The sequence below is a fragment of the Aptenodytes patagonicus genome, chromosome 4 (genome assembly GCF_965638725.1).
Source record: "Aptenodytes patagonicus chromosome 4, bAptPat1.pri.cur, whole genome shotgun sequence".
Taxonomy (NCBI): domain Eukaryota; kingdom Metazoa; phylum Chordata; class Aves; order Sphenisciformes; family Spheniscidae; genus Aptenodytes; species Aptenodytes patagonicus.
The window spans coordinates 40,835,554-40,863,176 of record NC_134952.1 but is presented as its reverse complement, the minus strand read 5'-3'; the positions used below and the strand labels follow the sequence as shown (position 1 = coordinate 40,863,176).

The window sequence follows — 27,623 nt, the reverse complement described above, 5'->3', positions numbered from 1 at the left end:
TGATGGGTTTTATGATTTTGGAGCGTAGCATGCTCAGTAGAAATCCAAATATCTGCTTAGCCAGAATGCTTTTATTAGCTCCGTTTTCATGAGCTCCTTTCAGATAGTTTAGACATGTAAAGTGAGCATTGCTCAGTTTAGTAATTTTTTTATTTGCCTGGTATTGTAACATGCACTTTTTATAATCTACATAGAATGCAGTTTTGCTCTGTCTCCACTTGTGCCCTCCTCCTCTTTAACCACGAGTACAGATTTTATCTGTTAGACACTGGCTTACTTAGCATCTACTCCTGGTTTCAGATTTGGTTTGTCCTTCCCCCACTTTGCTTGTTCCACTTCTGCACCCAATAAAGTTTCCATAATTTAACAACTTCCTTCCAACTTCTGAAACATTTTAATTTTGAATAGATTGTTCTATGCACATTGCTCTTCCCATGCAAGTTAAAAATCTTACCTCTTTTCAGAGTTGTAGGCGTTTGATTTCTCATTCTCTTTAATAAAGAGAAGTCCTGACCATTTTTTATGTAGAGATGATGTCAATCCATACCGGACTGGTGGAAGTCCTTTCATGTCCCCATTGGAATGTAAAATGTATTATTTTCCTTCAAAGTATTTTTGCACACATATACATTTTTGACCAAGATATCTGATTGACTATATGAAAGAATAAAAGTGCATCAAAGCATTCTGAATTATGTAGTTGTAAATTTTACAATATAGCCTGTAATACTAAGTAAAAAGCATAGTTGGCATTTCTACTTTCCTACTAATAACCTTCAATAGACATTATTTTATATTATTCTTTAGGAATGCTAGAAGAAAGGTGAATATATTGGAATGTGAGTAGTTGCTGCTGTCCTTTAAATGTAGTCCTTATCCTTGGGCAATGTACAGGATCTCCAGTGTTTTCATTAGTTATTAATTGTACTTGCTTTGTTAGTTTCGTTCTAGAGACAGAAATATCAGTGTCATGAAACACTAAGTACAACTTTTTCTATTTCAAATGTCATATACAACAGGTATTCGAAAATGTCTGTAGTCTTCCTTTCATAAAAGTGCTTTCTCTTAATCGCCTTTCCCCCTTTTAAGAACTCTGATAATAAAGCTGAATCGTAGTTCCTTTCTTTAGGCAGATGATTAAACATTCTCACCATTATATAATACAATTTCCATTTTATTTTAAACATACTTTGCATGATATAAAAATATTGATCACAGTGAGCTTTAACAATTGTTACTGCTATAAACAGAAATGCTGCACAATGGTTTTAGTGGAAATAAATTATATAGTCATTATCTCTTTAAAAAAAAAAAAAATCACAAGAAGGAGAAACTAGGCTGTTTGGTCATTGGCAGAAAATAAGTCCTTATTGAGTTCTTTACAAAACATGAACCCCAGTTATTTCCTACATTTGCTTTCCGCATCTTGAGAAAAGCACAATGCGTCTGTCTCTGAAAGCCCCACAGGGTCTCTGGTGAACATTTAATTCCAAATATTAGCAAAGTTTCTGTTGTTCTTTTGTTCTAATGGAAAAATGTACACCAAAATAGCAAGTAGTGCTTCTTCACTAATTCATAAGTGGTCTTTTCCAATATGTGGGTACACAGCGGCACACTTCTTCACTAAAATAAAGTCCAGCATCACAGCGTTTCGTTCGGACTGTACACGGCGGTCTGTAACAGCTAAAGAAATGAAAAAAAGTGGGCATTAATATAACATGATCATTTATATTAACCTGGAGTAGAAATCTGGGTGCATTTAGATTGCCATTTCTCGATGGGATATTTAATTCCTACAAATACGTATCTTTTAACTTCTGTTTCTGTTCTTGCATCTACTTTTAATTGGACTATTTTTCACAAAAGACAATGAAAGAATAATGAATGCTATTGAAGAGAAATCATTCTATTGCAACAGCTACTCATGAATATTTTAACATATTGCCTGGCTGTAGTCGCATTCTAATCTTGAGTAGTACTTTTTTAAATTTAATTTTGAAAATACAGTAATATTTTTCTGTACTCAAATTGACTTGTTATGACCTACTGCATGCTGCCAGTTTGAGGTGGCAATCCAGAATCAGGTGATAATCAAATCTACCAGCTTCTTACCCAGGACTGGTTCTCACCTTTTTCACTAACGCAATAAGCCTGAGAGAGATTTGTCTACGTATGTTACACTGTGACTCTGATCTTGAAGATGAGAACATACTTCCTTTCAGGTTGCAAACTCCTATAGCCGCTCTCTGAAGCCAGTGGGGATAGATCTACACTTCATATTGCATCTACGTGCATTCTGAAGTAAGATCGGAGCCTGCATGTTTATGATAAATCTTAAAGGAAAAAGAACAGAAATAGTCCCTATTTGATTAAAATAAGTTTAACAGAAATAGAGCGGTAAACAACACGTCACATCTACCTAAGCAGCAGCAGAATTTTTCTTCACAGATTCCTTGACTGAAAAATAGAACTTATACAATGATAATATCTGTAGTTGTCCCTGAACTCTTCCTTTTCCTATTTTATTTTTTCTGTTAAAACAAGAACTTGACCTAAAATAACCTTACAATAACAATGCTAAATACTTTCTGGTATATAATGGAGACAAAGTACAAGTCTGGGTTTTTTTTTCAGATGCTGGCAATGAGTCAAAAGACAAAATATATGTTTCGAATTTCAACACACTTATACTTAAAACTTGTATTTAAATAATGTGTGCCTGTTTGTGAAACACTGATATTATGATCTATTACTGTAATCCATACTTACTTCAGTTGAAAGACACTACAGTACACTATATTAAGGCAATGTCACTATCCTCTTCCCTAGGCAATTCTTGTTTCAGGCTTGTGGCTACTCTTATTATTGTTGCAGATAAGTTAATATGTTGCATGCTTGTTTTGGATACCAAGTTACTACTTTGCAATAATTTGTTTATGATATGAGGTCTGGATTACAGTTATATTAATTCAAGCCAGCTAGTTAAACCAATGAACCTGGTTATGAGGAAAACAATAAGGAATGAGGAAGACTGCAAACATGACATTTATTAACTAGTCACATCTTGTTCAGTGTTTTCAATGTCATTAATCATAGATTATTTCACCAGTGTGGCCTCTGTAGTTAAGGGAGTAACATTATTTTATGCCACTTAATATATTTGAGATCAGTGTAACAGCTCATGGGAATCTCTCAAAGCCCTACTGATCTTTTGCCCAATAAAGTTTGGAAACAATGGTAAAAAGCAACAAAAATCACAGTGTCACTTGAGAAAGAAAGCTGTCTTGCATGTTTGCCAAAGGATCTAATACTCTGAGCAAATGGGCAACCAGCAGTAGGCTTGTTCTGGGAAAAAGGTACTCCACAGAGATGCAATGGATGAAATACTGAACTCACTTGCCTTTTTGCCGGTCTCTGCCATGAAAGTTAGACTATTTCATGTACTGAATGACCATAGAATGAAATAAGAGAAAGATGGGGGGGGGGGGGGGGAAGACAAAGCCAAACTCTTCCACCCACCTATGACACATTGCACAAAATGAAAAGCAGTCACGTAATCATTAAATATGAGGAGTTCACTTTGTTTAGGATTCGTGCCTCCTAGTGAACTGTGAACTTCAACTTCACTTACAGTCGACAGCACTATAAAGCATCTCTCCCATGTGAGTTTGTGTCTAGCAGCAGTCAAGGTCAGGTTACTGCAGTCTTATCCTTATTTGGGACATTTCAACAGAGCAAGAAAGCCCCTCTCCTCCTCTAAAATGCTTTGCAGCTGAGGTGCCTACTTATCTGGCCCTACCAAAACTGACCAAAATAAATTTTTGAGGTGATAGCACAGGGTGAATAGTAGTAGAGTCATTGTTACTATATAAATGTGGTTTCCTTAGGAAACTGCTGAACAATAGACCAGGTCTTTCAAAAGATTTAGGCTGAATGTTGTTTATGGAGTGCTTTCATGTGACAGATGTCTGTTTTGATGAGGACAATCTGAGCATGCTGGAGCTAAGACAGATGTGCAGTCAATATGTATAGTGCAGGTGAGACAGTGGCAACCTTCTCTTTATGGTCAGTAATTGTGATTTTTCCTACCAAATGCTCAGGTTTGAGATTTTGGAAAGTCTAACATCTGCACAGATGAAACTGAAGTAGGAATGCTACTTTTAGTGGTGGTAACAGCATAATCACCTTAAAAGCCAGTATGCATTATGGTGTTTGTTGGTTTTTTTTTTTTCTTTTCTTTTTTCTTCCTGTCCTGTTCTTTCTAAATGACTTTTTATTCCTGTCCTCTGGAGCAGGGTCTAACGTTAGAGGCAGAAGCATTTTAGGTACAGTGCATAAAAATGCAGGTGCTTCAAAACCAAAACCTATGAGGACTGTCTGCCTGCATGGGGAGCTGTCTAGGACACAGCTACAGGGGTCTGCTCATGTCTAGGTCTCAGGCATCTTGCACAAAGCTATAGAGTGGTATCTCTATTTACGTGGTCTCATAACAGCAAGGGATCTTTCTTTCAAACGACAAACAGGATGTTGCAGGGTTTCTATTCCTTTTACAGAAAGCTTGTGGGCACACCAAAAATGTGAGAAACCTATGCTAAGTGCTTTCTTAAGAAGGAGGAGAGATTGCATCTTCTATTTTCCTTGACTATCTACTATCTACAGGGCTATTGGTTGTAGAGCTATAGAGTAACACCATATAAAAATCTTCCTCTCTTTCTCCACACAAAGATGAACTGCTTAGAAAAGAGAAACAGCTAAAAGCATCCTATATCACATTGTCCTTGGAAGTGAGAAAGGGATTCAAACTCTTTATCGCATTCAACCACAACAACACAGAGAAAAGCTGAGCTCAATTTCCTCCTTCAAATACTAAGTCTTTAAATTAATAGAGGTGCCATAATAGATATCTGATGCCATTTCTTTGCTTTTTAAATGCCTGACTTTTCCAGTTGTGAATGTTCTTTTAAAACACACAGAGTTTATATGTGTAGCACTGCTGGAACTGCACACTTGAGTGTGCAGTGCTAAGGCTTTGTAATGTGCTAAAGCTCATGTAGTAAAGTTGGGTTTTTTTCCCCTGCAAACATAAAATTGAAATAAAAACTGAACAATAGAGAAGAAATTATTTTTTTATGTTTATAACAACTCTTCTATTCCACTCAAAAGGCCAAACATAGGAAAACAGGTAATGCCAGTTATTATTAATAACTTGAACACAGGTCTCATTCTTAATATTAGACATTTGTTCTTTATTCAAGATGAACTAATGTGTGTGTGTATATATCTGGCAATATATTTATGCCAACTAATTACATGTCATATTAAAATATACGTAAGGTTTACTTTTTGATAAGCAATGAATTACCAATTTTCTATTTTCCATTTCCAGTGCCGGAACATTTCTGGAACTGTTATTTGTCATTAATATAATAGAAATAATTGCCATATATTAATAAATAAGTGATCTTTCTGTTCCAAATGGGATTCTTTCTGTTTTAACAAATTCACTTTACAGGAAAACTTTCCTCACAAAATATACAAAGCAGAAATAATATTGTTTGTTTCTCAGAACCTGAAGTCATTCGCATTTTTATGACTAGACTGCTACCACTATGGGTGTAGAAGTCATGGAAGGAAAAGCTCCTGTGATATATCAAGAAATTGCAGAGTTTTCTTCCTAACCAAATCCCATTTTAAATGATGAATGTGGGTGGTCTGTTTTATAGTGATATATGTCTACTTTTCACAGAAACCACCCAGAGCTATAAGACTTTTTATGCACTCATAAATCTTTAGTATCAGTTGAGTGAAATGAAGAATATGCAAAAATTTAGGAAGTGAAAATGAATGATGGTATCCTCCAGAACTAATTCCTGAAATCTAATTATAAATATTTGAGTTATTTGAATTGCAATATTTGGTTCTTGGGAAAAACAGAGTGGAATTTTGAGTAGCATAAAAAACCGAGGAGCTTGAACTTACACCTCATTTTCATCAAAAGAGAAAAAAATAAATCACATGAAGTAGTAGTAAAAGAAACTAAATATGCTTTAAAATACTCTTTCTGTCTAGTAGTTTCCTCTTAGAGATGATAAAAATCATAGAAGATAAAACTGAATTGAAGAGAGGCTTACTGTTTACTTAACGTTACAAAGCAGTCCAACAAGAATGAGTTTTTACCTGCATGTCTGGTGATGGAACCTTTTTCCTTTTAAGAAGCATTTATTGGGAGATTCTATACATTCACAGATGCATTTTGCAGGGTTTAGTGGCTGATGTTTAGGACAGGTCTTTTTACATACACACTGGCACTTATCTTCATCAAATTCCTTGTTGGGCCCACAGGAAGTGGGGAGAAGTTTGTTTTTGCACATGCACTGACATGATGATCTGTCTAATTCTTTGTGAGGTCCACAGCTTGAGGGCCGCATGCCTCCTTTGCAGACACATTGACAGGTTTCTTCATCCAACTCCTTGTTTGGTCCACAAATATGGAATCCTTCAGATGTGTCTAGAAATACAGCAGAGAAGTTGCATAATTATCAGAATTTTGTCTCTACCCATCCCATATTTTTAAGGGAAGAAACGGTATCGAATTCGTACATTTTAAGGTGTTTTAAGAACAAACGTATGTCAAAAGACAGGCAACAAGCAGTAATAGTATCAATAAAGAAAGAGATTCAACTATTTGCTTTTCATATTTTTAATTTCTCCTTTAGATAAATCAAAACATGGAACTACATTTAATTGTTTAAGCAAAATTCTTACCAGAATCTCCAAGGTGAGAAGAGAAACCAAAATCATGCTGTGCCAAACATCTGCAAATCTGATTATTCCAGATATGATTTTTTGGACAGGTCTTGTTTGCCACATGACACCTGTGGAATGAAATATACTGCTGATTTACTACTGTAAGAACTCAAGAAAAAAAAATTGATTTTAGGTGCTAATTGCTTTTGTTTCCCTCCATAACAAAAAACCTTTCAAAGAGATTCAGCTCATTCATAATCTTATTTTTAACTCTTATCAAATCTGTTACTAATTAAGTTTCTCCCCGTTGGTTCAAGATACCTTCTCACATTTCAAGTTTTAGTTCTAACTTCTAGAAACCGATATTTTTACTTTCCTAATGTAGTTTGGAAACAGATCTAACCCTTGAATGTACGCCTCATATAGAAAATAGACAAGTATAAAAAAATAGTTGCATACCAAATACCTCGTAGGTGGTAACAGGAATAATTTTCTACATTGTTTTTTGCAGTACAAAAACGTTTTCACACATATAGACATCAAAAGACAGCTGATAATAGTTTCTGAATGAATGCTGTAGACCAAACTAATTTCTAAAACAAAATTATCAGATTCCTTTCCCCTTTATGTGAAAATTATGTGACATTAACTGACTCTTTCTCATCAGCCACTCAGATCCTGGACAGCTTTCTCGAATCTAAAGATTTGGACTTCAGCAGTGATGCCTCTTCACTTTAGAAATGAAAGACAATAAAAAATTTAACAGTTTAATGCTCTTTACCTGCTAGAGTTTTGCAGCCAAGGTAGTGGTAAGCAAAGAAAGCAAAAAGTTCTAACAGCAGTTGGTCTCCTTTTAAAGGATGACTGGACTTAACTAGTAGGTACACCACAGATAAAATATTTGTGTATTATTTGATCTTCCCTGCTTTCAATTTCTTTATCACCACAGGTGACATTACAACTTTTAACAAGTCATGCCTAACTTCATGCATCCAGGCTGTGTCATTTATTCATTGTTTCTGTAGTATTTCTAAAATCCTCATCTGTTAAGACAGCACATACATTACACATTTTAAGCACTTTTAATTCCCCTGAGCACCATTACTCATGCATTCAAAAATGCAGGTGCTGGGACATTCTTCTGGGATCATCATTCAAGTGTACCACTCCCCTTCACCACATTAAACGACTCTTTGCTTGTAAAGACTGCTGTAGTTTAACATCACCCTGCATCGCCTCATGTTTTATCAAGCTGGTGTTTCCTGATTTCATTCTGCTAATGATCTCACTCTTGCTCCTTCACTTGGCACATACGCCTTTTGCCCGCCTCCTGATTCTGCTTGAGAAATAGCACGGATAATTTACAGATGTATTATTATATTCTGTTTTAAAAAAAAAACAAACCAACAACTCACACCTGGAGCAGCCTGGCTCTAGCCGTGTTTAAAACTAACTACAGAAGGAAGCCAGGGTGACAGTATGAAGAAAACACCAAGCGCACATGAACCCATTAAAAGACAATGTTGATTCAAAACCCAAGTTATCAGAACTTGAAGAGAATGATATGTATTTCAGCATCAGGGCTGGAGACACCCAGTAAAAGGAACTGGAACTGCTTGTTCACAAATTCTACTCCAGTTGCTAGTACAGAAAATTACTGGGGATATGGCTGAAATTTTAAAATGACTTATTGTAACATTTTGGGAAAGTTCAGGAAGGCTAGAAAAAAGAAAGTCAGAGGCAAAAAACTTTGCAGAAAATTTCACTACCTCTTTCCAAATCATTGTCAACTCAACTTTAAAAAAAAAAAAAAAAAAAAAAAAAAGTCAGCATGCTAACTTGTTACCTGTCGGTGTCAGGACAGATAATGCACAAGAAGGGGAAACATTTAATGTGTACAACATACATCCAAACCACATCTAAAATATGCTTATCAGCTCTGTAAGCGCCTACCTACAAACCAAGGGAAAAAAAGGTCATCACAGAGACTTGGATCTGAACTATGTATACTGAAGACCCCTCTGCTCCCCCCACCCCCAATCGCTAAACTTCTAAAACAGTGACAATTTTCTGTTGCACATCTTGATGACATTCTATATAAACAGAGAAGGGTACAACTTAAGATACCATTACTCCAGGAGGTATTCTTGAAACATTGGTTAACATGAACTAACATGCCTCAGCTCTGCAAGTATGTAGAGGTAGCTACTACTTTTTAGAAGGGGAAAAAACCAAACAGACAAAAAAGCGGGAGAACAGGCAAAGACCTAGACCTTAATTATCAGGATAAAGTTGTGCAGAAAATATATTTTATATAAAAAAAGATCAACTGTTTGTATTCTATCTATGACGTCATTTCTCTCTTCTTTCTAACATGTGCCTGTGCATTGTGGCATAATCCAGCCTTGAATTCTTATTAGATTCCAAGTGTTACTACCCTAAAACCAGAGATTATACTCTTAGGCTTTTCTTTTCAGTAATACATAAGAAAGTCATTACTGTATTTCTGTTAAAATGAGCATGTACATAAATACATGCACACATGCAGATCTGCCACTATGACAAGAAAGTACATTTCCAAGTTTTGACTTTACAACAGTTTCACTAGCATTCAAACCTATAAATAAAAATATTAAGGAAAAACAATTTGAAAAGAAATTGAGAACATGAGTACAAATTAAAAAACTACAGAGGGATTCTGAAAAGCATCCAGGCACTCACCAGGAACATGTAAATATCTTTCCTTTCTAGACTCTAACAGCACTCAGCTTGGTTGGTTTTCTGTTTTGTTGTGGTTTTTTTGTTTTTAAATTTATTTTCTTGTAAAAAGCCATAGATTTTAAACTTAAAGACAGTACTTAACAGTAGAGAAGGCCTGTATATATTCTGATCTAGTACTACTCTGTCTTACCTCTGTTGAAGCATGATTCCTTACTCACAGGACAGCCAGCTACCTGTGAGTGCTGGTCAAAGTCTTATATCTGTACGCTTACTTCCCTCTAACTATAGGTAGCTGCTTCCTGGCTAGAATAAACTCTTGCAATGGTAATTACAACAGCCCCAGTTTATCCACTGGGTAAAAAGGTACTGTGCTAATAACTTTAGTAACATTCTCTCCATATAAAACGATATTAGCTCCTGTACAAAATGCATTCTGCTGCTACTACTACTACTACTACTAACGTGTGTAAGTTTACCTATCTTAATTGTGAAAGCTTCCAGCAATATTTTAAATCTAATTATACAGGCTTGCTCATAATGTGAAAGGAAAGACAAGTCTCATACTTACTGAGTTTGTGTTGCTGGCAAGGAACGTCTTATGATAGAATGAACTTGTCTGTAAACATCCAACTTCGACATGCATCGGCAGGACGTGTGATTGGCAAAACTGACGGTTACAGGTTTGGGGCCATGAGAGAGAGGCACTGTGATCTCAAACAACTATAAAAGGGAAGGCAAAGCAAAGAACTTTTTTTATAGATCAGTAACAGGACAACTAAAAATAATATAAGGACATCCAAAAAAAGCTGTAAGGAATTTAAGTTTGGGGTTTTGTTCTCTACCATCATACAGTGATATATTCAATTATAACTCTAAATAATCATTATGTGCAAAATGAATACAATAGCTATGTTATGACAACATTTTTAGTGTTAAACCCTGTTACGTGCCTGTTTGCTTACTACAACATTTAAACTAACATTGTTAAAAGAGGAAAATGTATAAAGAACTCATTTTTCTAGAGGGAATGACTTCAAATTGGCAGCCTTTTAAAAAAATCTGAAATGTAACATTTGGAAAGTCTTTCAAAAAGTTGGAAAACAAGAATAATTTAAAAAGGGAGTAAGCTACAACCTAAGACATCAGTTGCACAATTAGAAGAGCTTGTGTTAAGCAGCAGTATATTGGACTTAGATCAAAACATTTTTGGATGAATAAGTTTTGAACCACAGCATACTGTATTTTTTACTTTCACATATTTGTATCAATGCAAATTATATGGTTACCCTAACGGAATGCATTAATTTTTTTTCAGGAAATTAAGAAACATTCACTATTAATAAAATAATCACGTATGTGAATGAATAAAATCCTAATTTTAGTAGGAAATGTAGTTCAACTGGTAGAAGAGGACAACTTCAGCGATACCTTGTGGAAACTGAACATGTGATAACAGACAAACAGTGAGACTTATTTCAGTATTCAGTTCAGGACATGCACTTTATCAAGTTAAGAAAGTTTCACTGTAAGACTCAAATCTCAATAGTCTCCTGAAAAGTTAGGACAAATACTTTAGGTCAAAGTCTTGAAAACTATTTTTTGGTAATATTTTTAATAGGATAATAGTGCACTGTTGCCTTTTAGGTGTTTAGTCACTTTTCCAAATATATTTAAGAATATTTCTGCATCTTCTGGGGACTTTACTACCTTTAAAAACATGGTCATTGGTTATTATTCCAGTTTCAGCTGATGAGACTGTATAACAAGACTTTAATTTTTAGTGGAAATCTATTTGCAATGTTTTTTTATAATCAATAACTTTACAGTATGGCATATAGGCAGCATGCAAATGTAATGAAAAAACTGGTAAATTTAAATGATTCAAAATACAAAGGACATCTACAGGAGGTCCTGAAAACAGTACCTTGCACTGAAGTATGCAAGTGAGCCTGGGTACTGACAAGCATGCAGGTGCAGCAGTGTGGGATGTATTCACCAAGTACCCACAAGGTAAAAGGGCACTTGTGTAGCTGACAATAAAGCTCATACTATTGATATACCTAAACCATACAACTTAAGCCTAAACAGTATAAAGAAAGCATCATCAACTCTGACAGGTATTATCTATTTTACAAAACAAATTTTGGCATTATTTAGTGACCGGACCTTTAAAAAAGTATGATGACACCCCCAATGTTAAACAAGAACTGAAACGGCAGAAGTAGTATATTTGCATTTTATTCTGTTACAGAAGATTACAATGCTATTATTTTTGCTGCAAAAAGTACTGCATCCCTTATATTAGTTTTAAATGTGGGTTTTTTCCCACTAGAATCTAAAAATGCAAACTGGTATGCACTTTTTTAGAAGGAAAATCAAAACAGAAAATAGTTTCCTGCATCTTCCAAATACTGATGAAAAAACCTATCCATCTAGGGAGCTACCATGGAAAGAGTTTCTCTTGTTAGAGAGACTTCTAGCCAAAGCACATTAACATTTGGATTCTTGCTCCAGCTGCAAAACAAATAACACTTCTTCAAATTTTGGTCTTGAGTCATTAATAAGATAAGGGCACAAGTACATGTCCAGTTTAAAGTTTGGTATCAATAAAATGAATGCCTAAATCAGTGTCTGCTGTTCTCAAACATAATTATCACCAGCATACCTCCAGGGTTTTCAGCACAGAGTTCTGGAAACAGACTTTCTAATCAACTTTTATTATACTTATAATCCTTTTTGGCTTCCAAACCAATATTGGCTCCTTTACCCTTATCTATTATAAAAGTTCCTTTAAATTAATCAGAAAAGGCATTCTTACCAAGATGTTTCATCCAAAAAGAGCAATAATCATAACAGAGCTATCATTTTCATACTAATATTTTATATGAAAATAGCTTTATGTACTTATTCATTTCTTTTTAAAATATCCACCTGCTTGAAGGCCATCATAGGTTTTGTTACAATGCACAATCTCACTAGGAAATTGGAGAGGAGGAAGGTGGTGGTGTAGATAAAGAGACAGAAAGGACCATGTTTATGAAAAATAGCTTTCATTTCTGCATACAGTACACATTTGAGAAATTATATGCTGAGTTCTTTGGGTATCTGCTTTTTAAATACTGATCTTTAAACAGACAGCAAAACTCACCTACATATGCAAGACTTGTATCTTTTTTTAAACAAGTTGTGCTTTCAGAAGGACAGCACAACTATTGGGACCTCTGAAAATCTGGACAGCTAGGAATCCACAGATGTGAAAGCCTTTACTGTATTAAATATCTTGTAAGAAAACTGATTCCTAAAACACATATATGAATCGAGGGACAGAACAAAGAGTATGGACTTCATTACAATATTAGACATGTAGAGAGAATCTTCTGTTTTCTCTGCTCTCTTATGACAGTATGAACTTGCTTTTCCGAAGCTGAAGTAAAAACCCACTATAGGGAGGACTGACAAAACTTAGTAACTGAAGAGAAGTGTGATTCTTTGCATGGACCAAACTGCAGCTGACTAGAAAAAAGGGCACATTCTCTCCTTCCTCTGTTCTTGGAGTAGATCGATTTGCCATACTGCAAAGCGTAGCAGACTCCAGAGCGCTGGAGATGGCAGTGTAGGACTATTGCTAAAATTCCAAACCACCTGAAAGAGGTGCCTGTCGGCCCAACTGTCCTCCTGTTTGGCCTCAGTAGTAGATTGAGAGAAGTTTCACTAAAACACCCGAGACCTACCAATTGTGAGCGGAAATGATGGTGAACATGAATTCTGTTAATCTACATTTATCCTTCCATTTAAACTGCGAAAGGTATCAGTTTAGAGGTGAATATTGCTAACAACTATTCCCACCAACACTTCAGTGGTGCAATGCAAAAAAAGCCTAGTTAAACAATGTAAAGGTAGACTAGCTTCCTTGACCTCATTGAATTACCTTCAGTTTGTTCAACTAAATTCTCTTAATAGCAATGTATTTTACATCACCCATTAGTAGCTACTGTTTATACATAAAGTAAAAAACCAAAGCGATCTATTTATGTTAGAGATTATATTCTATTATGTTATATTATATTAGTTCTTACATTTCTAGTCCTCACTTTTGGAAAGTGCTTAAAATGATACATGAAATAGCATTTTGAAAAAAGAATGTAAACCAGATCTACTTTCCTTACTGGAAATGATAGAAGTGAAATACTGGGGTTGGAATTATTGATTTGTTCTTCCTACACTTTTTATTTGTTTGCACATGCTACTAGGATGCTATATTCTGATGCGTACTGAAAAAGGATATATTTATTCTTCTCTTCTGAGAATGATAATATATCAAAAAGAGATTTCAGAAGAAATAAATACTTGAAAAGTAGTCTTTTACAGAAAATGTATTTAATACTCAGAATAACCCTGTTTAAATAATCTCTGGCATTTTGAAATAAAATCCATTCTAAAGAAAATCTACATTCTGCTCTCAGCTGTGATAGCAGCATCTCTAAATCCAATGAAGCTATTTAAGTATAAGTGAATAAACTCTCAATATACATAAACTGGGTTTGAATTATCATCTTAATAAATCATTTCAAAATAGGTAAGATCTGACCTTCTGGAATGGTTTCTGGTTTTGTTAGCATCTCTAATTTATTACTTGCTCATCTTCTTCATCCAATAGAACAATAAGCTCAACATCTGTTGTCACTACAGGGCATGTTTGGCAACATTTAACAGCCAAATGTCAATATCTAGAAAGGATATTTCTATGAGAAATGAGCCATAACATCTGTGTACGAGGCTAGTTCTTGACTCCCTTCTTTTCTAGCAGCATTGCTGGTTGTGGATACCATTGCTGGTACCCACATTGCCCATATAGGTACCTCTTCCTGGAGATCAGATGGCTCATATTTCTGTCTGATCCCTCATTTATTAAAGGATTGGTTTTACTGTATTCTTAGAGAACCAAATCTTCTCTCCCTTCCCAACTTCAAATCATAGTAAAAATTGGACTAATTCATGCTACAGGCAATAGGGAAAAGACATTTCCTTCAGGTCTGTTCAAGGGCCAAGGCCTAAAGACAGACATTCAGGACCAAAGACTGCAAAGAACAAGCTTCAGTCCCCAGGAGAACACGAGATCTGACAGTAGTAGGGATTAGGGCAGTTTTTACAGTAGAGAGCTTTTATGGCTTGCAGTTTTGAGAAAAATGTTAGTAATTATAGTATATTAAACAGCAAATTAAAGTACATTAAATGAGCATTGCTAGAGTTAGAGGCAAATACTCAAAAGTTAAAAGAAAAAATTAGACTCAACTTGCCCATGCTGTCCTGTACATTTGTGCTACCAACACTGCATTGAGGTCAGGAAACCAGTGGAAAACAACCACCAAAGCAAAATGTGATAGCATAGCTAAAGAGTATTATGTATAACAAAACAAAACAACAACACCCCCCCCTCCCCCAAATTACAGTCAAAGCTCTGTCCTAACCTCTTCCGTATGAGCTAATATCATAAACGTAAGTCAGTAACATACTATTAATCTCAGTGTATAACACATACTAATGAAAGCTCTACGTAACTAAAGAACAGTTGAAAAACATATATAGTTAATGCATTTCACAAGAACTTAACATGTGCCTTTCAGCCAGCCTAAGGCTGTTTTGTCACAGAAACCCACCTTGCAGGTCTTCCATTTCTCCCCATTTCTAATATTTCTTTTCAAAGCACTGTGTTCAGCCCTTGTCTCCTTATGTCTTCACCCAATATGACGATTCTCCATGCCAACCTCCCCTCATTTCAGCCCAGCCAAAGTTTCCCTTTCATCCAGCCAGCCTACAAGCTTGATTTCCCTTCCCTCTTTTTGGGCTCCTTAGCATAACTTTTAGCTTTCTGGCACATGCGCATCTTGTCCCAGCTACTTTTGGATCAAGCAGGTTCCTTCCTTCCCAACATGATAAAGGAGGGTGGATCAATGACAGGCTCTCCCTAGAAGATGGGATTTAGGTGCCTAGATCTGAAACTGCATCAGATTTTTGTTCAGCTCCAAGTTATAAAGTGTTCTAGTGACAAATATATCCAAGTCTCCCAACAATTCAATTTGCTTCCTCGGTCTTTTTTTTTAACACTTAAAAGTATGCAGACTGTCTCAAAGATAACAAAACACACATTCCTAATATAAACAAACAAGTGCCATATCCTTTACCTAAAATAAGGGAACATGAAATTTTTTTTCAGAGAAAAAAAAAAATCCTAATTTTTGTTTTAACGATGAATCCATATACACTTCTCTCTCACTCTGGTCTGAGAAAAAGCAGAACCACCACTTTTGCTGAAGTTTTAAAGCAAAAAACTAAAAAGCAAAAACAAGACATCAAGCTGAGTCAGGTATCTGGCAGAGAAAATTTCAACCTCTATTGTTAAAGAATAGCAAAGTTAGGCTGAGAATGACAATAGAGTTTATAATGGAGTATGTTGGATAATCTTAATATTAGGCTGCTTAAACTAGAGCTGCTTACCATTGAACAAGACTATGTGTGACTATAAACGTTTTTTCCCCATTTTTCTGTGTCATGGAAAAATTCAAGAGCCTTGTACAGTAAATGGCTTAAATAGAAATTTTGTGCTAAAACCATGACAGTCTGGTACTATATGGATTTAATAAAAAAAAGTTTTGGCTGCAGGACGTTTTTTTTTAATTATTTTTAAGGATATGTATTTTCTGTCCCACTGACCATTATCAAGATGACTTTGTATCTGTCTTTCAACCTAGACAAACTTGAAACATTCATCTTCAAAAATGAAGGAAGGTCATTTTTCTCCATACATTTGGATTACACAATCTGTAATAAGGTGTGTTTTAGGCTTAATACTTAACCTTTGTTCCACTGCACCAGCCAAAATTAAAAGGCAGCATACCCTACAGACCCAAACGTCAGCTTCTTATGCTTGTATTTTCTGCCTCCCAGTACAGACAGGTATATAATTAAAGAACTTTTGAGACCAATACAAAAGTAAGTGAATAATTAGATCCCTTTTACAATATGTGTGCAACTACAATTTTTTTCCTGGATTTCCATTCTTTCACACATCAATTTTTTAAATCCTTGAAGATCAGTGCATATGCTCTGTACTGTACTTCTCAGGTGAGAAGCACAGCAAGAGGACACCGGGCAAAGGTGTCTCTGAATTGCTCTACCCAACCAGACTTGGCCATTGGCACTCTGCAACCTGCAATCATTGTGATGCCAAGTGCAACAGTCCCCCTTTTTCCCAACCTTGTTATTTCTTCAGCCATCCTTGCAACAGCTTCCAGGCCAGAGCTGCGTGGTCCCGCAGACCACCCTGTGGTAGGCTCTTTTCAGTTCCCACACTGGCAGTGCTCTTCCTTTAGCCATTTATAGAGCTGAGTGGAGAACAGAAACAAGGGTGGGACCAGAACCTGGTCCACAAGCTAGAGCTCAGCAGGATTTTAACCTTTAAAAAAAAAAAAAAAATCTAACAGCAGACAGGAATCTGAATTCTTGACCAAAAGCGTTATCAGAATTCCTGTAAAAAAAATTTCCCATATGTTGCTCCTTGCTGATCCTTAGGAAGGCATGTATTTTTGATTCACTGCATTGATAGCTCCTTCTTTAGACTAGAAGGACTTCATGCCATACTTTCCAGAAAAACTGTTGATTTCTATACGAAGTATTTCTTTGCTTCAGTGGCTAAAATAATTTATTCAGCACTATCATCATATGTGCCAATAGCCATTGTATCAGCACACATGAAATTATTATTATGATCACTGACTTCTGAAATATAAAATAATCAAACCTCTTATTTTCTTATCAGGATGAGGGAGGCTTATCATTCTAGATACTTTTCAAATATAGGATTTATGTATGACTTTTTTCCCAGATTTACATTAACGACACTATGTTCTTCTGATGGACTGTGGTTTATTTTGGCAAGTTTCCCTTAAATTGATTGACTCAGTTTCCATCACTTGTGATCTTTGCACTTCCTAAAGTGTCAGTAAGGCTGGCCAAATATAACCAGTGTAACAGAGCACACAGTGTCTAGAGAGATTTTCAAGCTAAGGATATAAGACTGTTTGATTTTAAAACTCTAAACATCTCTATACTGGAAAGAATGAAAAATAAGCTATTTGAAAAATGGTACATCATCATTATTTATTATCTAACTTTTTTGAAAAAAATGTATTTCAAGGCTTATGTGTGATACAACAACATGTAACTTATCTGATATAATACATTTCAGATCTGTTTAATATGCTTGGGTTCCTTGTTCTATCTTTTTATATCTTAATCACTTTTTTCCCCCCAGAAATTTTAACAAAAAACATTTGGCATTTATACTGATATATGTCCCACTATTAATAGTACCTACTATATCATTACAATCATCAGTCTAACAGAAAAATGCATGGGAAAAGGCATAAATGGTAAAGTTCAAAACGACTGAAAATTCTTGTGACATACGCATCTCCAACTTGTGTAGAGGAGCGCCATGTACTTCTCAAATATGGCAAACAATTTCAAGCTGTTAGCTTGTTTCCTGTGAGAAAAGCTCCTCTAAATCTAATTTCAAACTGCTTAGAAAGATGTTTTCCCTTGAGGGACTATTACTGTAACCATGAAACAAAAAGATTTAGGACCTTTACATGAAATGATCTGAAAGAAGCCAAAAAACCTGTCCATCCTGCCAGCCAAGAGGAAGAATGGAATGAGATGGCTCTTTGACTTCTGCTCACTGCTTCCCTTCAACCTATAAGCAAGTACCTATAGGTGGGGCATAAAAAAGTACAGCTGAGGGACAGGCTGTTGCTGCACCAGGTAGTTCCAATTTTTGTAACTGCTGTTGAACTACTCGTGTCATGGAAACAGAGAACAGCTATTTGATTAATAACAAATTAGAGAAAAAACCAGCACAACCACACCACAAAACCAAAAAACAACCAACCACCTTCCCCACAGACATTTATTAGACAAGCCACCATGTACAAAGTTGGGCTATTGCAGTGTCACGGATAAAGGAGAAGAAAAAGATCTACTGCATTTTATGAATTAGCCTAGGGGGTCCTCAAATGTTTTCATAGACCTTGTACCACATCTTAATTAAGAAATTGTCTCATATCCCAATCATGATTGTATAAACACCCCTTAGAAACTACAGAAAAAGTTTTTGTGGAAAAAATGGTATTAAAAGCAAAGCAGAATACTTTTCTATTTTTCTCTTAATAAAGTTAAGTAGCTAGAAAGGAGGAACACAGCCCGAACTAGAGAACTACTGACCTCTCTCTGGACCACCACAGTGTTCCACAAGCCGATCTGGGAACATCTGACCTAGTCCATTCTCCTGGCAACTAATGATTTGCTCCCCATAAAAATAATTTCTATGCTTAGCTCTTTTCTTTTTAATTAATTTTGATGAAAGCTGATATCAACTTTCTTTAGATTTTAATGTTTGGAACCAATGCTAGAGCTTGCCCTCACAGTAAGACCTCCAGCTGAAAAGTTAATTTCCCATTAAGCACTTTTTCTGCAGGGTGAACAGTATGAAGCTTATCTTATGGAGTTTATGCACCAAAAATAAAGCTACAAAAATGGTGACTTAGGAAAAAACAAAAGATGCCTGGTTACTAACCATTTGTTCTCATTTCATTCAGGAAATAAAAGGAAAATAGTAGCGAAAATAGGTGTGTAGGGTACCTGAATTCCACAGAAGGGTCTTGAATCCAATACTTTTCTCTTCCTAATTCTCATCTGATATAGGGTAAGCTGTGGTCACATAACTTTAAAAAGATTTGAGATGATGACAGATGAAGAGATATAGCTATAGCTCTCTTCCTTTTTAAGGTTTTTTTTTTTAAAACTGCATTCTGTCAAGGACCAGATAAAACTGGAAAGCAGAAGCAAGATAGAAAACTCAGAGATTAAATTGCTTGCTTTTACAGAATAGGTAAGAAAACAAAACAATGCTATTGCCTCTTACTTCTTTCTGGTAAGTCCTTTAACATTTTCCTTTTCAGAGTCTCTCAAATCTTTAACTACTTCTATATCATATCATCACCAATGACATCAAGAACTTAAAAAAGAAACTCAGAACTAGTCTAAACATTTTCTACTAGGCAAAAAAAAATTACTTCACTCAATAGATATGAACAGAAAGATGAACAGAAAGGGGTTATTTACCCCAAACTGACATGGTGCTCAGAGACCAGAAAATCTGTGCTAAATGCAACAACTCTCTCTGTAACTAGATCATCCTTTATTCAAGTAAGCTAAACTTTATAAATACGTGGGGGGAAAAAAAAAAAAAAGGTTATATTTCTTGGTTTATAACATGAAAATTATATTTGCTTCTTTCAAGCAACTGGAATTAGGACAGATGTTTGTGGGAATAACTATGGGCTTGAACAAAATCAGTATTGTAGTTTTCCTCGTTTAAGCTATTTGAGTTACATTATTCCTGTGCTTTGCGGCTGTCTACCACTAGCTCACACTTAGGATTGAAAATTCTTGGTGGAATATACCATTTCAGACAGACAGATCTGGTGAGAAATGAGGACAGAAAATATATTAAAGAGTTTTTTTTCTGTTTTCTTTATGTCCCCCCTTTTCCTAATCCCCTCTCAAGAAGGCTCAGAGCACTAAGAAGTTTCATGATAAAGGAATGACATCTCCATGGGCTACAATTTTACAGTTGACTTTGCATTTGTGTATCTTCCTTATAAATATGTACTGCATCTTCAGCTAGATGAATCTAGCTGAAAAAGAAAGCAAGATTTACACTAAAATTAGTTTTCTTCCAAGTATCAGAAAGATGAGGTAAAAAGCAAAAAAACAAACCACAACCAACAAAAAAACTACCAAATACTGTAACAAAAGGAAAATACCCTAGCAAACATTTTGAAGCATGACTATTTTTACATGATTTTTGAGGGAAATGTTGTTGTAAGATAATGTGATAATTCTTATAGCTACTTAACATAGAATAATGCATGTATGCTTTTCCTTTAAAGGCAGCTCACCGGCTCAAAGCATAATCTCTGCATACTCCTAACTGATCACTAGCCATGAACTTGAAGAATAAAAACCACACGTACACCTGAGGAAGATGCTTTAAAACAAAACAAATAGGTACATTATACTAATATCTCTTAATACAGTAAAGTTCAGTTCCTAAAAGGCTTTATTTGCAACCTGTATCCTGTCTGCACACATCCTAAAAGTCTTCACAAATAGTATTAGAGGCTAGTTTTCCAGAGAGTGCTTGCCTCATACAGCAGGCAAATGGTAGATGCAAAAAAAAGGATAGAATTAAGTTTCATGGATAATCTCAAAAGTGAGAATGGGACATCATAATTTTTTTTCCTTAAAAAAAGAAAAAAAAAAAAAAGAATATATTTGGCGGAAAAGAGTGTTAAACATTTTCTTCCAGGCAGTAGTCTCTTCAGCTGTTTTTCCTATGTATTCTGGAATTGACTTTTTTCCTTCCTCACAGTAGCAATAAGAAGGTTTAAAATATGCATGATCATAAATGGATTTGCGAGGAGCACTTGGACTGTAATAAGAGTGAGAACTTACTGTCTTGCTGATGTAATTTGTGCTGATATTCATACACTGGAGTCCTTCACTATTGCAGCAACCTCCACATCTGTAGATGGATACACATGGGGGTTTAAAGAAGGTGTTTGTAGTTGCTCCAAACTCTTTTCCCACATCCACACACACTTCACGTGGCATGCACTGAGTTTTTCTCCATTCAGTATCAATACCTGCCAAGTTATAGGGAATTTCACGTGTTATAAAGTAACTGTTTAAAAACAACTCTCCTGCAGTAAATTAGTAGGACTTTTTCTTTTTTTTAAGTTTAGAACCAGAATATGCATTGCTAGAGTCACACCTTTTATTCAGTGAAACACACATCTCTCTGCGTTAACTTCTAGCTAATTTTTCTTCTTCATAGGGATGTGACATATTGTCATGGAGCAGAAGAAAAGTCACAGCGGAGCTAAGAGGGAACCTAACAAGGTTGGGCAGATCTTACGGCATTCACAGCTAAAGCTGTACATGTCCTTTCTCCTATGCCTAGGGTGAGTCTCACCTTGAGCGAAGTCTAAAGAAGTACTGCACATCTCTGGAAATTAATTTTAACTGGTCCCACACAGTACTTCACTTGGATACTATATATTAAAAACATTAAATGTGATGCCTACATACTTAACGTGAAATTCATTTGAGTATGTGTTTACTTTGTTAACTCCCAGAGTATAATTTAAAGCAAAAGGTTATTATTTAGCAAGTATATGCACCATATGATTTAATCTGAAAGGTGATATTTGTGCCCAGATTATCCACGCAAATTTAGGCAAACGTTTTACATTGTGTTATACAGCCTTTTGGCAAATACAATCTTACACTAAACAGCCATGAGACTTGCAGCAGTACAGGCCCCTTTATTCTCTCTTGGAGCCAGTTTTTGGTAGGCTATTCAGCAAAATGGAAATTTCACCTAATGTGTACCTTAAAGTCTCCATTAAGGTACATGATTTCCAGTATCATGTCAAAAAATACGCCTCCTGCTATAAATCCTGTGTTTCTCTGCCTGCAAGCACTTGCTTAAACTGTAAGCTAATTGTATTTTTAATCAGGCCACCTGAAACACTAAGGGGTATTGACATATTTGTTTGAAAGCTGTTTTTTTCTGGTTTGAGCATAACATCATGACAACTGCCCTCTTGTAACAGGAAAAAGCTACAAGTGGATCATTTGGCCTCCTAAAGCAGTAACACATAAGCGAAGAAAGCATTACCAGCCGTGACGTAATTGCAGAAAATGAGCAGAAACGGTTCCATGAAGCCAACTATTAGTGCCCTCTCTGCTTTCTGCAAAATCGTTACAGCCCCTCCAAAGCAGGATTCCTTATACCTGAAGACAGCCACTTAACTTCCTGTATCAACTGCGCTGAGAAAGCAGTCTATACCTTTCCTACAATGGACGTACCAAAAATACGTCTGTGGAGCAATTTATTTCATTATGGAAGGTTGACTATCAAAGATTTTATTTTATAGCCATTACATCAAATCAAACTGCTAAGGGTGGTTTACTGATGATGCTTAGCTTTTAAAATATTTTTGACACAACTGACAAGCCTTTGGATTTTAATTTATTGTATGTTAGAACGTGTTTTGTGTCCTGTACTTACTTTTCAGGATCTCGGCATTATAGTGTGCTGCGGCAAATTTCAGTGAATCATCTGATCTTGTGTCAAAGCTGGAGCGTTCCCTGTTGTGTTGCCAACCTCCTTTCCTCAATTGACATTTGAACATTTTCCAGTATTCTGGGTAAAGTACTGTCATGAGTTCATCCACACTGGACACAGATCGCAACTGCTCTTCCAGGTCTTTGCTTGCATGAGCCTGTCAAAGTAACATGCAAGATTAATTACTTTCTCTATTACACAAGGTTTGCTGGAAACTAGCCTAAAAAACAACTCATACATTGCAAAATAAAGTTGTGCTCAAAGGGGTCCTCATTACAAAAACTACTTTTGTCAGTCAATGCCAACAGTACTGTGTTGACAAATACTGAAATGTTTGGCTTGTGCCACTAATTCTTTACCATACTTGTCATTCAAAACATCTGCATGAGAAAGCAGCTATAGATTTAAGCCTATACAAGTACTGTTTGCAGATTAAAAAAAATAAATTCCATTTTTATCCTGGAAAGAAAAGTTTTCATGATAAAATTTTGAATGCTTAAACCCCAAAACATTTAAATGATGTTCATGTTATTTAAGACCACATACCATTAAAGTAACACCACATTTTTGCCCATTTTCCCTTAGTCCAGGAAAATAAAAACACCCAGCAATGCAAAAACAGTGAAATTGGAAAACAGAAGAAAATAATGCATGCGATTTTGTACCTTTTTAGGGAAAATCCTAATAAGCAAATTCTATTATAAAGCACTAATCCTTAAATCAGTAGGATTCAAGGACATTGGTACCTTTAAGAATCTGAACTGCACACTCCCTCACTGCTAAGAGTTTCAGCTGAAACTCTTCAGGACTCTAAGCACTGCACTCCTTAACTTGTTGTTTCAAGAGCAGTCTCAAATCCTGTAATTGCGCTTTCTTATTTGCTAGCTTTTACACAAACTCACTGCAATTGCATTTTCCTAAAAGACTACGACTCAGATTTACATTCTAATTTCTCACTTATCTGGAAGATTCCTCTATCCTCTTAGGTGAAACAACACATTGCATCAAAGGACTGCTGTCATTCCCTGCCCACCCTCCCTCATCCATGAATTGCTGACTTCCCAAAGGGAAAGGCAGTAAGGAGAAAGAAAGGCACTGAAGAACCTTTAGCCACCTTCTCAGCCTACGTGGCCCTTAGATGGCAGTATGAGACACAAAATGTAGAGGTACACTTTGTAAAAAATGTCTAGCAACTGGCTGCAGACTTTCTACAGGTTACTACAAAACTTTTGCCCTGGTCCAAGAATAGCAAGGCTGTAACAGTGTAAATGTGTGTCTAAAACCAGAAATATGAAACTATAGAAATTGAAATTTAAGATTCTTTATCAAACTCTATTATAACAAAAAAGAAATTCTTTTAATTAAGTGATTTTGAACACTACGGAAGTAAAACGACCGGTTCTGAACTAGCTGACCTGAACCAAAACTGCTCCTTATCTCACAAACAACTAAAAGGGTACAAAATGGCATGCACTGTCACATCCACTTCCTTATCAGGTACCAAATCCAGGAGAAACCCTGGTAAGGCAGATTCACAGAACTCATTTCTGCAACTACAGAAGCCAAAGCTCTGTATGATTTCATGCAGATTTCAAAGTCATTTTGTACATCAAAGTGTTATGAAGAGAGGGGAAAAAAAAAGTTTTCTCTAAAGCCTCGCTAACCACAGTATCAGACAGACTACTTTGTCCTGGGAGATTTTAACAATCAAGCTATCAGTCTCACAAACACGCTCATTCAGGACTTTATCTCTTTCCTTGCCTCCATAGAAAGGGTCATCTCTGACCCAAGCCACCCAGCAAACAGTACCTTGGGGCCTTGCCTTCAAATTCGTTGGCCACACGGAGCATCTCGCTCCCCTGTTCTTCTTGCAGGATGCCACACAGGTTCTCAATCAGTGGGTCACAGACAAAAATCCAAGCGGAACAAACAACTAATTTGGCCACTGTGCTTGCTTTCATCTCTCTCAAGAGGTGATAAGAGCAGGGTTTGAGTAGCCTCATTCCTGCCAGGCTGTTTCCTGAGAGCACTGCAACACATACCCCTTGAGTAACGGGAAGCAGGTCGCTGCACCAGTGCAGTAAATGCCAGCGTCGCAGATGCGTGCCTGCCACGTGACGGGAATATGTGTGGCACAGGAGGTCACGGCATGGAGGCGGCGTGTATATCCTGCCACAAGGCTGGATGCCAGTCCGTTACGTAAAAGGCACAGGAATGGAAACTGTGTTTAGTCGTCTAGTAGCTGATCCTAGGAGGTACCAGCAGATCATGGCGGTGACATGGAAAGAGAATCCAACCAAAGGTTCACCAACCTTTGATGAATCCCTTAAAAGCCTGTGCAGCCCACTGTAGACAAAACGCTGGCTGCTGTTGTTTCAGACATTCAAGGTACAGGCCTAGATCATCAGAAAAATAAGTACTGAGACTCAAAATTACTTAGTTGATAAGAAGCCAGTGTACGGAGCAGGAAAGAGGTTATATTTGTCTTGATGAAATCCTCTTTGGTCAAGAAATCAAGTCATGTCTTTCCAGCTGGACAGCAAATTTGGTATACACATATAAAATATGTATGAATAAAAGTCCAAACATGAAGAAATTAGTGGCTTTAATAAAGTATTGTATCTAATTTAATAAAGTATTGTTTTCGAATGCATTTCTTCATGGATATTCAATGGGCCAGAATGCCGTGTGAAGGACAGAGAATACTGCCTACAATATGAAGTGCTCACTTAGTATGAACAAAAGGAAAACAATTTCTGGAGCAGATATATAAAATTACTTTTTTAAAAAAAATGAATCATCATTATTGCATCTGAATTATTTTGTGCTTAGTTTAATAAAGCCATTTGCTTGTAAAGATGACTTCAATTCAAACTTAGAAATATACTGTGGAAAACCAACTTGGATCACTAGAGGGCTTTTGTTCTCCCCCCTCTCCTGATTTAGGAAGAAAGGGAGAAGGAAATCCATACATGTATACCAAATACAGTACATGCAGTGTCCAGAGTCAGGAAAAAAAAAGAACAGAAAAGATATGTTGATTTTTCAATGTTTCCGATATTACCTTGACACACAGATCAATGACCTCTTCCTAGTATATTCACTGTAAGTCTATGAAAGGCATGTATTTTTGAACTGCAGCAAATTACTCTCATCTACTATGTCAAACTGTTTAAAGGAGTGTAAAAATAAGTGTAAATACACTTTAAAATAAGTGTAAGGAGCACGTGGAGTGGTTTAATTTTGTACAACAGTCAAACTTTATTGTTGACATGAACATCAAACTAAATCTTAAGTTCCGGTTGATTAGAGGGGTGTGTCCTGCATACAGTAAAAGCATCAGATCATTAAGGAGTCTTAAAAAATCTCTAAATTTTTAAGAGAGGAATGCAACTGCTTCTGTAAATATAATAGTTGTCTGGCAACATTTTTGATTTTGTCCAAACTTTGGTTAATTTCACAAAAATATACTGTCTTGGTCCCTACCTTTTATTCCAAATTTTTTTCTCTTTCTTAATTGTGCATTGGCTTTTAGAGTAGGACACTGGGAAAAAAAATTAAAACCTCAAAATGGTTTTGCAAATCAGACAATCCAAACTTCAACACCTATTTAGAACTTATGACAAGACACAATGAAAGTAACATCAACAAAAATATACTACAAATCAGAGGAGCTCTAATTTTTTATCTTATGCAAGCCCAGATTAGTGAAGTTTGGAAAGAAATACTGTTTGTAGATGCAATTACTGTCACCAAGCTAGTTATTCCCAAATGTAATCTTAAATTAAAAAAAAAAGAAAAAAAAAACCTAAATAATTGTTTTATTGTCTGAAAGTAATATAACATTAACAAATGTTTTGACAAGAGAAATTCTGCAACTTTTAGAACCAAAGTAAGCTTTTTGATAACTGTGAACAGTCCATTGATTTTCATAGGAATCAGTTGCAGTGCACTCCACATTGAAATCCTCAATCAACTGCTTAACGTTTTACTGCCAAGACATTCTGTGATCTATGTTCCTCATCGAGAAGGTAGCAGGAAATCAGTGCCATCAGTGCCTGCAGAGGAAGGAGTTTTCTCTGTCCCACATATTCTATTTTCTTTGTTCTTTTAAGTCAGTTAAGCGGTTGGTTTTTGTGCCTTTTTTTTTAAAAAAAAAAACAAAACAAAACACCACCACTCCCTTCGTAAGTGTTTATCGCTGTCCTTTGGTTGGCCATTCTACTCTTTTTGTCATTTTTACATATTATCAATGTTGTTCTGCATGATCACCTAAACATACTAGAAGCTATGGTCTGGAGAAAGACGTTGACTAAAGCTTTGACTAGCCAATCTCTACAAGATGATAGATGATATTGAGCAAAATAACAACTTAAAAATACAAGAATGAAGGGTGAATACAGTAAAGACAAGCTTGCTTCATTTTACTTGTTCCACATTATTTCCTGAGGAACAGGGGAAATGACAAATATACATATAAATAAAGTAGTAAAACTTGATGACAAGCTCTCTCTCACTATTATTTAACTTAGGAACATTTTATTCTATCAAAGTATGTTTTTCACAATGTGGCTTTCCACCACATGGTATGTCCAGTTTTTCAGAAAATTATAGCTTACAAGGGGAGGAGCAGGATACCAAATAGGCTCTATATCCATTAACAAAATCAAATCTATAATAGATTATCCATGCATTACATTATTTGTCTTTCATGTCCCCAGTGCCTGCCTCTATTATTAATAACAAAGGTCAGAACACTTAATATTTGGCAGCATGCTTGACACATGATTGATGGTGCAATGTGCTATAACAGTACTTTACGCATCTGCTCCGATTATAGTTGTCAGCTCATTTAATTTTCAAGGATTTTGTTGACAAGTCTTCATAGGAAAATGCTGTCTAT

The 27,623-nt window shown here is 35.9% G+C and overlaps 1 protein-coding gene across 1 annotated transcript in view; it reads right to left on the bottom strand.

The window, feature by feature from the left end:
* Positions 1–1,161: 1,161 nt before the first annotated feature.
* VEGFC (vascular endothelial growth factor C) overlaps positions 1,162–27,623 on the bottom strand; it is a 79,049-nt gene continuing 52,587 nt past the window's right edge. Inside the window, exons 2-7 of the mRNA XM_076337611.1 lie at positions 22,664–22,877; positions 21,043–21,233; positions 10,037–10,188; positions 6,766–6,875; positions 6,178–6,508; positions 1,162–1,683 (exon numbers count right to left, since the gene is read on the bottom strand). Of these exons, the coding sequence (XP_076193726.1) occupies positions 1,569–1,683; positions 6,178–6,508; positions 6,766–6,875; positions 10,037–10,188; positions 21,043–21,233; positions 22,664–22,877 (1,113 nt within the window). The 3' untranslated portion in view covers positions 1,162–1,568. The remainder of the gene's footprint in view (positions 1,684–6,177; positions 6,509–6,765; positions 6,876–10,036; positions 10,189–21,042; positions 21,234–22,663; positions 22,878–27,623) is intronic.